This window comes from Thermobia domestica, chromosome 17 (assembly GCF_964235325.1).
Source record: "Thermobia domestica chromosome 17, izTheDome1.hap1.1, whole genome shotgun sequence".
Taxonomy (NCBI): Eukaryota; Metazoa; Arthropoda; class Insecta; order Zygentoma; family Lepismatidae; genus Thermobia; species Thermobia domestica.
Genome location: NC_137470.1, coordinates 68639107 through 68654330, shown reverse-complemented (window position 1 = coordinate 68654330; position 15224 = coordinate 68639107). Strand labels below are relative to the sequence as shown.

At 37.3% G+C, this 15224-nt stretch overlaps 1 protein-coding gene across 4 annotated transcripts in view; it reads left to right on the top strand.

Annotated features, from left to right (window-relative positions):
- Positions 1-15224, top strand: part of LOC145674687 (uncharacterized) — a 1315729-nt gene that overhangs the window by 717427 nt on the left and 583078 nt on the right. For all 4 annotated transcript variants that reach the window (XM_081744920.1, XM_081744917.1, XM_081744916.1 and 1 more), the window contains one exon: positions 12068-12318. In XM_081744920.1, the coding sequence (XP_081601046.1) occupies positions 12068-12318 (251 nt within the window). The remainder of the gene's footprint in view (positions 1-12067; positions 12319-15224) is intronic.

The following is a 15224-nucleotide window of genomic DNA, read 5'->3' as shown; positions in this document are numbered from 1 at the left end:
TTATCTCGCATTCAATGAAACTACATCCCTGTAGTTTTCAGAAGGGATGACAAGGGACTTCTGATGCATCCTGTATATAATAGTTGTATCAATAATGAAGTTGGAAGTATGTGATCTAGATCGTTGTTTCCAATTTAACCTAATGTCTTGCTGAAAAGGGAATATTTGTTGAAATCTGAGTTTTACGTGCGACGGGTATACCGGCTAGGCTAAAGGAGACGCTGATGATGATATAATGAATGAAATGGTGGAATGAAGAAAGTGAGAGGAAACGGGAGAACCCCGAGAAAACCCACTCACACGGTGTTTGTCCACCACAAAGTTTACTTGGCGCGAGCTGGGATCAAATCAAAGACCCCAAACACCAGAGGTGAACGCTCTACCACTGAGCCATCGAGGCCCGACAGGAATATTTGTTAAAGTCTACTGTCTTCTTCACTACCAAGGTTACACAAAAATGAGCGTATGGTTTGATGGAATTCGAACCAACATTATATGTATATTCTCTCAGCGAGAATCAAAGCTGGCACCAAGTTTACATATGCGCGCGCATTGTATGTTACTTATATAGCTCACAGAGCTATGGGCGAGCAAGCAAGGCACGTGCCCCGGGCGCGTGGTTGGAGGGGCTACTAAAAGAGAGGTTATATATTAGTACTTTTCCGTTTTGGTTTAATACTTCTCATCAGAGTGCGAAATCATGAAATCAAAGTGGGGGAGACTGAAGGACTGAAGAGAGCGAGAGAGAGGAAAAAACAAAAAAAAAAAGCTGTGCAGTTTTACACTTCAAAGAATTGTAGTGAAATGAGAAGGTCAGAATTCAAGATGACATTCGGATGCTTGGCACGAAGAAAAACATTGCAAGCAATTAAAAAAAAAAAAACTTAAATAATGTGATATATTTTGTAGGCTTTGGATATGTATGTTTTAGTTGGCATCAACAATTATTGGCGTGTTTTGTCACAATTGACAGTTTAGCGAGAGAGTAGGCTAACTGACAATTTTAACTTTCTGAAAGAAAAGGAAACAAATGAAAACAGCACGTTACAAAGGATACGTCTGATATTCATAGTTTGGCTTAGTATACAACAGGGGTGGATCCAGGATGGACTACTGGGGGGCGGTGGGTTGTAATGCCACTACTTACAAGTTATCGCTACTTTTAAGAGATTCAACTCTGGGTGGATTTTATTTTATATTAAAATACACAAAGTTTCCTCTTCTTGGGGGCGATAGACCCCCCCTGGATCCGCCCTTAACTCAGGACAAGCTACACCGACAAGTGGTTGAGGCAAATGTCAATTAATGACATTGGTATGCTGTTCCGTCAAAATCTCAATCTTGACCTGGATATAGGTTAGCCTGGTCCTCACTGAACCCCTCAATTGAATGTTTAATATGTAAATTAGGCACTCCTACATCACAAACAGTAAATATAACCTACCTTATTCTACGTTTTTAAATGCATTTCTACAACTGATTGTAACTTTAAAGGTTCTCGTGAAGATTAGCTGGCGGAGGTTACCTAACATAGCCATGAGTTATCAAATTAACAGTTGTGCATCGTGGGTGATAATGATGATCCTGAGGTTAGATGTTAAATTGGACTCGAGAGCGGAACAAGGGCTGATGTTATTCGTGTCTCAGACAGGGCATGGAATGGAACGAATATGAAAATAAGGTTCCTGTAATAGTTTTCCACAGGGTTTGTAAGATTTTCGAAACACTTGGCATTTTTTTTTTATCAAGACTTGACATTTTTTAAAAAAAGAAACCAAGACTTGGCAATTTCAAGTTTCATCCCCCTCCCAATCTTGTAATGCTCGCTACGCCGCTGTAAGCAATACATATTTTCGACAATATTCGTTGTTCATCCGTTTCCGCTGGGTTACAACGTGGTAAGCTGCATATGGGACTTTTAATAGTGTTATTATAATGAGAAAGAATTGCAAATTATGTTGATGTTCCTAAAAGAGAGAAATTGAAAGAGAAATTAAATTAAAAATAAATAAGGGAGAGAAAAGTAATTACTTGAAAATAAAAATAAAGTCTTTGAGTTTAATATCCCACGATTATGCTGTTAGGCTAAGGGAGACGGTGATTAAAGCAAGTTAATGGTTATGGAATATTTGGTGGAATGAGAAAGTGGGAGGAAACCACGTCCCCGAGAAAACCTACAAGCACGTATATGAAAATGAAGTAAAACATACACTGGACTATGCTTTCTTTGTCTAGCAGAGTCATAGTTTGGAATCGAAAATGTGTTTTGAATCCTTGTATTTAGAGATTGAGAGTGTAAGTAACGAAATCACTTAATACATCCATTAAGATTTCGGAAAGCGAAATCTAAATTTAGGTAAGCTAACTCCATGTACTAACTGCTTGCATCCGCTTCGTACATTGTTCGAAGGGTCACGAAGCAAATCACCTCATTTAGTCTACACATACCTAGTACTAGTGTTAATTACCTGCTTCGTTTGGGTTCGATCATTCTAAACTATTTTACTGGTAGCATATATTCGTTCGTTTAGCCAGGATTTCGTAATGGAAGGGGGTGCGTGACTTGAAATACTGTGGTTACAACACCAGGGGATCGATCAATCTAAACTATTTTACTGACAACATATCCATATTGATTTGTTAGGACAATAAAATGAGGATATGTTAGTAAGTATTTTAATTAAAGAATTATGAAGAAATCTTGCGTAAAAGAATAGAAAAAAGTATTAACAAAGACATAGTCTTCCGAGGTCATTCGAATTCGGTTCTTCTCGTCTTCTTTCTATTTCTCTTATCTTAGTTTAATGCCGTCAAGGATAGCAACGAGATCTCTTTCGGGAATGACATCCTATAAAATGGATTAGTGTTGCCGCGAAATTCAAAATGGTTCATATTATTGGTAATTCTGGGCATTGCTTAAGTTCTAACTGACAGGTTATCTGAAAGAACCGGTTTATCGATCGTCATTTTAGTCCATAGGGTTACCGGCGCAAATTCCGGGGGGATGAGGACATGTCCCTTCCAATCTTAGAACTGGGGGGGGACTTTCCCCTCAATAATCCGATTTGAAATGCGTTTTTGGGGGAGAAATGTGATGATTTGTGTCCGATTGCCACAAAGGAAAGTAAGATGAAATGATGTCCCCACCCCAGAATAAGCCTTCAATCTGCCCGCCTCACAATTTTGAAGACAACTCTGCTCCCCTGATCCTCCGCAGCATTGTTTTTCAACTTCATAAATATTTTGAACATCTTTAAAAAAAATTATGAGAACTGTCTTACGCGTCCCTCTCAATGTTGAAGACAGATTTGCGCCGCTGCATAGGGTTAACATGGAGCTAGATGGAATTCGGAATGTTCCGTTACAATAATATCCAATTTCAACTTGATCCCCCCCCCCCCCGTTTCCTCCACACAAAGCTCCTCGTAAGAAAGAGTAACCAAACGCTTCTTGTAGCTTTATATTTTTGAGGCTGATTCATCTGTTTCATCTTTCCTTAATATTTTTCATTTCTGGATCCAAAGGGGGGGGGTCTGGACCCACCCCTCGGCTACGTGCCTGCTTCCCGTAAAAAGCTTCATTCGAACCCTGAATCAAACAACTCCATCTGTAAAGCAGTGCTGAGTTGATTTTAATATCCTTTTCTGCAACGAGGCTGTATGAGACGTGGACTTACTGATTAACATGGACTCCGAACCACTCCCGCCGGGAATCGAACGCGGGTCTCCCACACCAAAGGCGCGTACGCTAACCACTTAGCCATGAAGGAGCTCATCTCTAAAGCAGTGTAAGCAACAACAACAACAACAAAAGAAACAAACACACACACACACACACACACATATATATATATATATATATATATATATATATATATATATATATATATATATATACATATACTAGAAGTTTGCCCAATTGGGGATCAAAACATTCTCAATGAAGTATGAGAAATAGTAAACGTCAATCAAAGTGGGCTTCTGTTTATTCTTTACTTCGTTAATACTTAATTTCTTCTAGAAATAGTGAAACAATACAATGAAGTCACAGTACTTAAACATAATCGAAAGAATAAGACAAGGAAACAGAGTAATTTCCGACTGATTAAACTAGTCATATATACTATACCTAACTGTTACATTGTATTTCTTACCATATTACGAAAGCGATATAACTTTTTTACCAGCGATAGAAGCTGGACGCAATCCAATACTGCAATTTAGACGCTGTAACGAAAGCTGCATGTCAAACGCCTGACACTCCTAACTCTTCAAGCTGTGTAGTAGCTGTTTCAAGCGGCCAGCAACTTATGACCTTGAAACTAAGTGCTAGTAACCAAATTAATGCCAAGGTACGATACAAACACCTCAACTTGCCACAATGACGTCAACACAAGGAAAAAAAGAAAAACATCTAATTTTTGGTTCCAAAATTATGAAACAATAATAATAATGTTTTAATCCTCAGTAACTCAAACATTAGTTAACTAGAGAACATAACAAGCAAAACAAAACAAAACAAAAAGAACTGACTGCTGTTTTTAAATTTCAGTGAGGCTGTAAAATATGTTTTGTTTTATTGTTAAAAAACAAAAAGAAAAAGAAAAATAAACAAAGAAATGAAATAAATTTTGTTGCAAATATCCTAGTAAAAATAAATTTTCTAGACACAAGTGGCTCCGCGTAGCGTAGTTGCTAACGCTCTCGCCTTCGGTACGAGCGGACCCAGGTTCGATTCCGGTAGGGGCACTTGGTCGAAAAAGTACCAAAAGATTTTAAGTCCAGCCATCCTGAATGAGGCTTTCTTGGGTTTTCCTCATTTCACACCAGGCAAATGCCGGGTGGTACCCAACATATAGGTCCCAGGCCGTTTGCTTCCTTCCCTTTCCCCGGATAGTGTGCTTACCGAGGGACGTCATAACTCACATGTGACGGGCTAACAAGGTCATTGATGCCGAAAGCCCAGAAATCTAAATCCTAAATCTTCATTCACTACACAAGAAAATGTTCGCGCTGAAAACGGTTTCTTAGCAATTATGTTAAGCAGTCCTGTAGTAAATCTCCATCAAGTAATAAACCGTCACACATAAAAAGGAATGAATAAACACATAACATTCATTTTGAGTACATTGAAATGTAAAAAGTTACAAAACATTAATATTCAAAGATTTCTCAAAATTCAGATTAACCCATTCCTTTCTCCTCAGCCATTAACGAGTTACAATAGTAAGAATTGTAGTCATAAATCACATTACTTGTTTAGTACTATATTAAAGCAAGTTATACTAAAGGAATATATAATTAATGGAATATTTAACTAAAGTGATAGTTTACTATTGCACTTACCCAGGCTTTTGTTTCCTTCCACTCTTCTTTTCCGTTTGTAAACAACCTCATTTATAAACCAACTCGCAAGCAAACGACCGTTGTTTCATGACGTCATCTATGGTGCAAGAAAGAGGTGTCTATAGGAGGTCAGGACCTCACACACAGATGGACGTATATAACATATAGCTGAAGTATTTAACATACGTATACGTATGTAAAATACAGAAGATTGTTAGATGTCAGACATCCTGCAGCAACATGATGTAATATCTAAGCGGGTAAAAGGCAATACCTGTGTACCATATGGATAAAGTACGCTCCGTACAGATTTCCTTAGTAAACATAACGAATCCTTGTATTTGTACAATATACCGCTGTCCGGATAATGGATTTTTCTCAGTGTAGGTTTGATTTCCGCTTGTATATAACTATCTCATGTTTGACACATGCATTTATAAATATTTGGGTTCGAGTCTATTCTCGAGTAAGATTGATCTCATGATTTATTGTATCGTAGTATTACGTATGTTTTTTTATGTATCATAGTATCATTATTTGCTTGTTACATATTAGCAGGTAACAAGTAACTAAAAATTTACGTTTTGTACAGATAGGTGTAAAAAGTGAGGGAAAAACTTTATCCCTGGGAAGAGTGGGTTTGTCCTCCTTTCACTTTCTGTTTATACAGTATGGCACAGATAAAAGTAGCCCGTGTGAGAATAAAGGAAATGCAGTGAAATTATAGAAACGAAGAGCTGAAACGGACTTACACAATTTATTTTCAATGAAAAATAGAGAGAGAAGTGCATTTATAGAATATGTTGAAAGTGACCCCTTGCGACATTAATACACAGCTCTGCACGTGTAAGGATATTCAAATACATTCATCGTAAAGTTCAAATATCGATCGCGGCAACTTCATGGCTAATGTCTTTCAGTTCCTGTATTGTGTGTGGATTAGTTTCATATACCTTGCCCTTCAGGTGTCCCCGCAGGGAGAAATCACATGTTGTTAGATCCGGCAAACGTGGTGGCCACAAGCCTTTGCTAACACTTCGTTTCTCAGAGAAGACATCATGGACTCGATCCAGGGATACATTAGAAATGTGGCATGTTGCCCCATCTACTGGAAAAAGCAGTATTATATTTCATATTCAGTGAGTTGAGCACAAAATGCATCAAAATTTTATATATATATGCAACCGTGTTAGGGTAGTGTAAAAAAATATCGGTCCAATGATGCACTTTCCTGTTAAACTGCACCAATCGCCGAGTTTTTATCATGGAGTGGTTGCTGACAAACAATCTTAGGGTTCTCCGTTACCCAGTACTTCGTGTTCTATGAATTCACATGATCGGAAAGATGCAACAATGCTTCATCACTCATGATGTAATGGAAAGGGTCTAACAAACTATTCTTGATGTTATTCAAGAATGCTAACAATCGATAATACTTGTATGTCGATTGTTGTATATTATCGATTGTTGAAGAAATGACAATCAATAATTGCATAAACTGTCCATTATTCTAGCTGTTTACTGAATTTCAGAAGTCAAAATATTGCATTCGTATTCAAGGAGGATGTGGGATACTTTTAACTGCGCCATCCTGTATCTAAGTTGTTATTTGAGCAATGGTCTTTCATAACGTGTCTGATGAAGTCTGTGTTACATTGCAGAAACTGTTACACGGGTATTATTAATATATATTTAATGCTTTGGTTACTTTTGCTTTAGTGATACCGTCGAATATCTTCAAAGCTAGAACGAACAATAAACCATATTAAACACTACCAGATCTGCCAAACCCCTCCCCAAGTCTACTGATAGAGTCTACCAGACGAAAGAGCTATGAGTAATTTATTGTGACAGACTTGTTTACAGATCACTACTGTGTAGTGTGCGTGTGCTGCGTGTATATCTTCCTTGTAATACCTATTTAAAAAATAAGAGTTGAAAGAAAGCACCAGTAGGGAAGAGCTTACTAAAAATACCGTTTTGACAGCACTAATTACTGCTTTTAGTGGATATTATTTAAGAGCTACATTCATTTCTAAATGCATCCAGTATGAAAACGTATCGTCGGAACAAGTATCAAATAAAGTATTTAAGATGAAAATCTGTAAATTCATAAATCAGATTGTTGCATTGCATCGGTGGGGAAGTCTTAGAAAAACAAAACATTGAGCCGCAAGGAAGTTTAAGTAAAATATTTGGTTAAATACGTTGAAAATGTGTAAACGCACGAAGTTAACCTGGGAACACATAGACAAAACCACAGACGTTAAAACATAGTGGGCTGCTGGGGCACCCAAGACATGTTATTTCCTTGTTTTATATGTTTGTGAAATATGCGTAATATATAAAGGTAGTGAATAGATGTAATGGTCTGTGAGAGAAAATATTTAATGAATAAAATTAGGAAATCTCTTCGATCCTGAATATTCACAGTGACTGCAAACAATTAGTTTATGTTCAACACAAACCGGCTTGCTACATTTCGCGCGGAATGATTTGGTCTTTCTGTCTTAAGCTCTGGAGCATACGTAGCATCTACCTTGCTTCGGTGTAAGCACATGTTCTCTTATTATGTCTTATTTTGTACCAAGAATATATTTGATCATCTTAGATAGGTCACAAATTCCACTTACACCAATTTCATCGTTTACATCAGAATCAACAACTAATGTATCGTCGCAATCACTCACATTTTCACCATTACTATCGCAACTTGCATCGTCTTGTTCAAGCCAGAATCGTATCTGCTTATCGTCTACCCCCTTCGATGTAGAGGGCCTCGAATCAGCCATATTTCAACATAAAAATATTTAAAATAATAGATACAAAGTCTCAGAAAACCTGGTACATTAACATATAGGCGGAATGTGGTAGCACCCAAACCCGCAACACGACAAAACTTTAATTGTTTGTTAACACACACGCGCACTAGACGATACTAAACATACTTCTACAGAACAAGCATGAAGTATACTTAGAATCCTAAAAAGTACAGAAACATCGCTTCCATATCATTGCTTTACTTCTTCTTCGAATATCTACTGGGTGTGGTAGAACCCCACTATGTGTTTCCGAGTTAAAATATGCAGAACACAATATTCCTATTGTTTCGTTCCAATTTCTGGCGAATAAATTTTTGCTAGCGTCGATTACGATTGACAGCAACTCCTGCCTTCATTCCTTACTTCCTACACATACTATTCCAGAGAATGTCAGTTGGACTTCGTAAGCTCTTGTTTACTCCAGTTTCCTGAATTACATCGCCTATGGTACCGATAATGAACTCTGTACCTCTTCCGTAAAATAAGGTGGTCAGTGCCTGATGCCCTGTCATCTTTACCAGGAGAACGAATTATTCCTGATACCTTCCAAATGCGCGAGTTAGATGTGCCTTTGAGTTCGGAAGGTGAACGCTAGGCGTATGTAAGGTCTCTTGGTGCTTTTGAACAAGTAGGTAGGCAGGGCCAGAAAACAAGCTCCCTATGATCATTCTGGCTTTCCTGGTTAGGGTTGAACTCTTCTTGGCGGTGGCCATACAGTGAGACTCATCCACTTGGGGGCTATGTTCTGCAAAGGAGAGGTAAGCTTGCCTTATAATGCCGTCAGTGCCGTCAGTGCGTATGATGGTAGGCTTCCACTAGCTAGCGGAGAGAGGTTAATTCGTAAGGTACCGAGATCCGTTCCCTTTGTGATTTTTAGGGGGAACTTGGTAATGACATCAAATCTTCATGTGTAATTACAAAAATTAAATTTATAAACAAATAAGAAATCATCAGTTTATCATGCTTTAATTGATAATGCGCAAGATTCCCTACGGAAGGTGTGGTAGATCCATTTTCTGTTCTCCATGATTCGATATGGCCGACTGACATGGTTGATATGGAAAAGATGTTGTATGCTTATAGAGTGGTGATACTTCTTGCTGAGTATTTCAAAACTGATTAAGAAAAATCTTATCAAACTTCCGGAATTATAAGTCTAACAAGTAGATTGTCGGTGAGGAGTTGCAAAAAGTATCACCAATTAAAAGTATTACCAGTTTCTACGGCAGAGGGCGAACGGGGATTTTCCCTTATGAATTTACAGATGACTGATAATGGAAATAGACTTGTCTAACTTGTTGTTTATCAATATTAATGGACCACTGTTAGATAAGCTCAAAGTAAACAAGCTAGTTATTTCTTGGCTAAAGGAAGGACATCATTCCGCTGCGGATGATTTACCACGAAAAAGTTCTGAAGGTCAACAGAAAAGAAACCCGATTTCAGATTTGTTTTAAGGTGGCAAATTACAAGTCACAGGAAATGTATACTCGTATTATTAATGGTTTATTTGTGTTATTCAACTTCGTACCTAATTTTTAATAATTTGCTTCTTTGCTTTTTATGAACTAGAGGTAAACTACTTTGAATAAATATTCATAATAATTAACTTATGCATATTTGTAACTTAAATTTAAGGTGGTGTTTTAGTAATTACACACATTACAATTATGAGCATACTTTATGGAGATGCTTTCATAGAGGGTACCCGAGCACCTTTATACGCTAGGAAAAACTGATTTTTAAAATCTTTTGTGAGAAAAGTACTGTGAACTGAGAAATCATAACCTTCTCCATATTGTACAGGGGCATTTTCCTGGTAGTAAAAGTTTATTTTGGAAGGCATCGAAAAATATATACTTAGTCTGCAAGAGTACTCTCCTAGTGAAGTATATTTTAGGAACACACTAATCCCCCCTCACCTTGAAGTGCTTCAGTTTCCACTCTGGACAGATCAAATACTGTAACAATCAAGGATGTTATAAAATAGAGGATTTGCCCATACGTATCTTCATCATATGAACTCAATGAAGCCAAAAAAAACAACCGAGCATCGTCTGAGCCGGCACGTCTGATTGGCTACTCTTGTTTCCGCCATGATTGTTGGCTCAAAGGATTGCGATCTTAGTGGCGCGAAGTGGTCAGAGTAGGTGTGGCGAAGCTGTGACGTATGGCTTCACGATTTTGTTGTATGGGCAGATCGTCTATTTTATAACATCCTTGGTAACGATCTTCCATGATTGTAAGGCTGCTCAATAAAGAAAGTTACCTTCGATGGCGACGAGAAGTGTGAAGTAGACACTCATTTTAACTTTCTTGCTTTCTTTTTCTCTAAAGTGTATATCCAGTTCTCGTTACTTGCAAATACATCTACAGGCTTTCTTTCTCTTTTGTACCAGAACGAAACACACTTACATAGGAATAAACACGACATTACGAGTAGATTTTCATCAAGACACTAAGCAATATTAAATTAAGTCTGAACGTATGGTTTAATATAAGTATGATTTACTATACGCATATTACTAATAATCGTTATTATGTGATTTCTCGCATATATGCAGTTCTAATCAAATTGATCTGTCCTGACAGTACGGCATTTCCTTGTAAATTGAAAATATCCTTTGAAATCAAGGGAAGTGGACACCATTATTTAGCATTTGTAGGAATTTAACACATATTTGAAGAAAAGTCTTGTTGGAAATACTGATTATTAATACAATAGAAAATACAAATATATTATGTTATATTATTTATTTTTCATAGTTCTTCCAAACCTCGAAACTCGTTAAACTCAACGAAGTGGAACTCGAAAGCATAATATCCATTGTTTGTATAATATTCTAGAGTCTATATAATGATGTTATTTGTCTATCAATAAACCAGTTGAGAATGCTCCAAGAGCACTGCCAGAACGAAGTTAAAACTAATAGAAAGATGAAGCGGGAAGGATAACTGTGATTGTCCTTACATGTAAAAGTAAATCTTTTCATCCACAGCTTCTTCTCTTTCTCGCAAAAGTTTGCAAAATATCATATCTCTATGTCTTACGGTTCCCGAGATATGGCTTCTTAAATCTCCCGAATTTCCAATTTTTTTGGCCAATATCTGAGGAACGGAGGTCAGTTACCCAGTGGACAGTTGGCAAGTGGCCACCAGTTGCTATTTGATACCGAGATGTTTACCATCCTCTAAGGTACTGATCAACACCGATATGATTTCTCTATGACTTACGGTTCCCGAGATATCGCTGCGTAAATCTCCCGAAATCAGAACTATTTTTGGCCAATATCTCGGAAACGGTAAGTCATATAAAGATGATATTGGTGTTAGTCAATACATAAGAGGATGGTAAACATTTTGGTACCGATATTAACTGGTGGTCACTTTCCAAACCAGTGGCCACCGGTTACTATTTGGTATCAAAATGTTCACCATCCTCTTAGGTATTAACACCAACATTATCTCTCTATAACATACGGATCCCGAGATATAGCTCCTTAAATCTCCGGAAATCAGCTACTTTTGGCCAATACCTCGGGAACGATAGAAGTGACACGAAAAATTCCATCACTTTCTCAGATAGTTTTTGATGTTTTATCGAATGGAGGGTCCAAAATTTAAAAAAAAATCGCAAATAACACACACACACACACACACACACATATATATATATATATATATATATATATATATATATATATATATATATATATATATATATATATATATATATATATATATAAAATTTAATAACGAACGTTTTAAGTTCGTTGAATATTATAAGGATGAGAAAATTTATTTTCACTTCTCATATTAGTTGGTGTAACTATAGATAGATGTTTCTCGAATTACTTTAAAGTCAAAATGTGACTGAAAATGCTTATAATGTCATTATAGGTTCGAGGTGACCCCGTACCGGAAGTGGTATGGCACAGAGATGGTACCCCGATAGATTTCTCGCAATACCCGAGGTTTACAAAATCATTCGATGGCTCACGCTGCACTCTTGTTATTGAAGATCTGCAGGAGAGTGATGAAGGTCGTTACATGTGTGAAGCCACTAATAAAGTTGGAAGAGTCTCGACATTTGCTCGTCTTCTGATTGTCAACGATTTTAAAATATGGGAAGCAGATAATAAATTAAAGAGGTACGTGCCCCGTAGTAGTTTAAAAAACTTATCTCTAGGTGTTAAAATAAACAAGGTGTCTTCAAATGAAACATAAACAGAAATTGAAGTATTGCTAAATGTGGCAATTAATAACTGGTCATACAGATACTGAATTGCTTCGATTCTGTGAGAGTATCTTCAGCATGGCCAATGTATTTGTATAAAGTAGTAGCATTAGAAACAACTGAATGTGAATAACATATTTCTTTAAACGAGCACCGAATGTATCCTACTTGTTCGCCGCATTTCCAGCCGCTGACTGTTGTTTGCAAACCTATCAGGCTCAAGTATAAGGAAATTATTTTAAAGCGATTTTTGTCTGGGATGCCATACCGAATAATAGGGATGACGCGGACATCATTATGTGTATGTATAGGTAGTGTTCACATCCAACTATAAATATCTCACTTACTGACTCCAATCATTCAAAATGAAATCTTTGAGTTTTACGTCCCACGGTTATGCCGGTTAGGCTAAATGAGACGGTGATGAGTAATGAATAAAATGGTGGAATGAAGAAAGTGGGAGGAAACGGGAGAACCCCGAGAAAACACACGTATATGGTGTTTGTCCACCACAAAGCTTACTTGGTGGGGCTGGGATCAATCCCTGGACCCCAAGCACCAGAGGTGAACGCTCTACCACTGAGCCACCGCGGCCTCGCTCCAATCATTCAAGCTATAAAGACAAGCGTGAAATGGTGTTGCTTCGCTTCACATAAGCATGTATGGAGATCAGGGCCGTCAGGGTGGAGTGCAACGTGGCCAATTACACACGTATCTTGAAAAGACCTGGTAGTATGATTTTTCTTACACGGGCACCCACACAAAAATTTAGTAACGAATCTAAGTTCCTAAATGAATATTAAGAAGTTCTTTGTAAATCCTAAATTGTAATCTGAGTCTTAAAACCACAAAGATGAACAAGAATTAAGCTACTATCCAATAGAAGACCTTATTTTTCCAGGGTAGCTTTGGCCTAGGCCAAGACAATTTTAGACAGATGGTAATCGTTACATAGTCAGACTTTATAGCCACCGACTTAAGATATAGTTTTTGCAATTCAGCGAACTAAAGAGTTTATTTTCTTGTAGAGTGACTGTATTTATTTACTCTTAGTAACTATCTGTATAGTTCCTAAAAGTAAATAAATGCAGTCTATGAGTGGACTGTGACCAAAATGTTCGTTAGATTATTATGGTAAAAGTTAAGACAATTTACTGAGCTTAATCACCAGAGCTTCTTAATATAAGGTGTACTTTACTAATAATTAAACATTTTTTACCAACTGGTAGTGTAAAAATCAGGAGATACTGGTAAAATATCTATGATATTGCTTGTGCACTTTACTGCCTAAAGGATGTAAGAAGTTGGGTATTACACCTATACTGCCTGTCCCGTAGTTTTAGCTCATTTTATATAAACTAGCCGAACCGAAGAACTACTTGTGTAAAATGACTAGGATAGTTTACTACCCAAGGAATAGGGTGTTACTTTAGTACCAGGTCTTGAACCTAACAAGTTAAAGTGTGACTTTGGTATCTGGCTATTAGGAGAAAGAGTTACACTTTCTACTCAGCTTGGCACTATTTACAAGACCGCAGTCCAGACAAAATTTTGATAGATTACGTATGAAAGTGACTCAACTGGAAAGAAATGTCCAGGTATCTACTTACGGAAATGCATCTACCGGACCACTTAGTTAAAGAGCGCTTTGGTTTCAGTGGCTTCTGCTTGTAATTATACCCGGGTCTCTTTTAAGAAATGCACCACACAGTATATTTGTTTAATGAACAGAGTCTTTCAAACAAATGTGGTAAGGAATACGTAGAAGCTGTTTCTTTCGGATCGGACGTGCAGACCCAATCGAATGCTTCTGACCTAAGCACGGTTTCGAATGTGACCATATTAACGGGGCCTGAAACCAGGGATTAGCGGTATGTAACCAATTGTGTACTCTTTGTAGTCATTACGCGTCCAATTACTAACCCCTGACTGAATTTGCTGGTAAGACTCTCCAGAACAGAGGATTTTAAAGAACTCATGTGTGCCGAGTGGAGTGGGCAACACAACACAAATCTACAGTCCGATTGCCCTCTCGAGTGGAAAGGTTCAGAAGTCGGGCATGCGTGGTAGGTCAGAACTCCTTTCTGGATTAATTGTAAACGAAAGTATTTGTGACTAAAAGTTCCTTTGCATACATTCGGAAAGGGTATTCATTTATCTAGAAGCTCTGTGGTTGGAACATGTCATGAAAGAAATATATCAGCGTCAGAGTTGGGTTATCAAGGGAGGAAGTGCACTTCGAATGGATAGTTGTACTTAGAGGGGAGTAGTGTGTGTGTGTGTCCACCCAACTCTGCTTAATTCTCGTAACTTTCATTGTTACAATGGTTATGCATAATACTTACAAACTTGAGTATAAAAAGAAATATATATACATATTTGGCATATTTTATCTTACAAAAATTCGAACACACAAACACTATAAAGGATCTCATAAAATCATCGTGTTTCAAAAGAAGACACAAAACCCAAAAGTATAAAGATAAAACGAACATCTGGTTAAACAAGTTTAATACAACAAATAGTAATAATAATATAAGTAATAGTGGTTCCCATAGAACAATCTTTTTCACATGTAGGCTTATGGATCTATTTAGTAGTGTGATCGCATCAAGGGGAGAAAGAAGGAGGAGTTTAAACCTAAATGATTGAGAGAGTTCAAGAAAAGTCAGCGAGCAGGAGTTTAAGATTTAACAAGATCTTCTGATTATTATTAGGCTATATGTATTTAACAGTAGAATTAGATTTAGGATTTACATTTCTGGGCTTTCACATCTAAGGCCATTTAGCCCGTCACGTTTAAGGGATGACGTCCCTCGG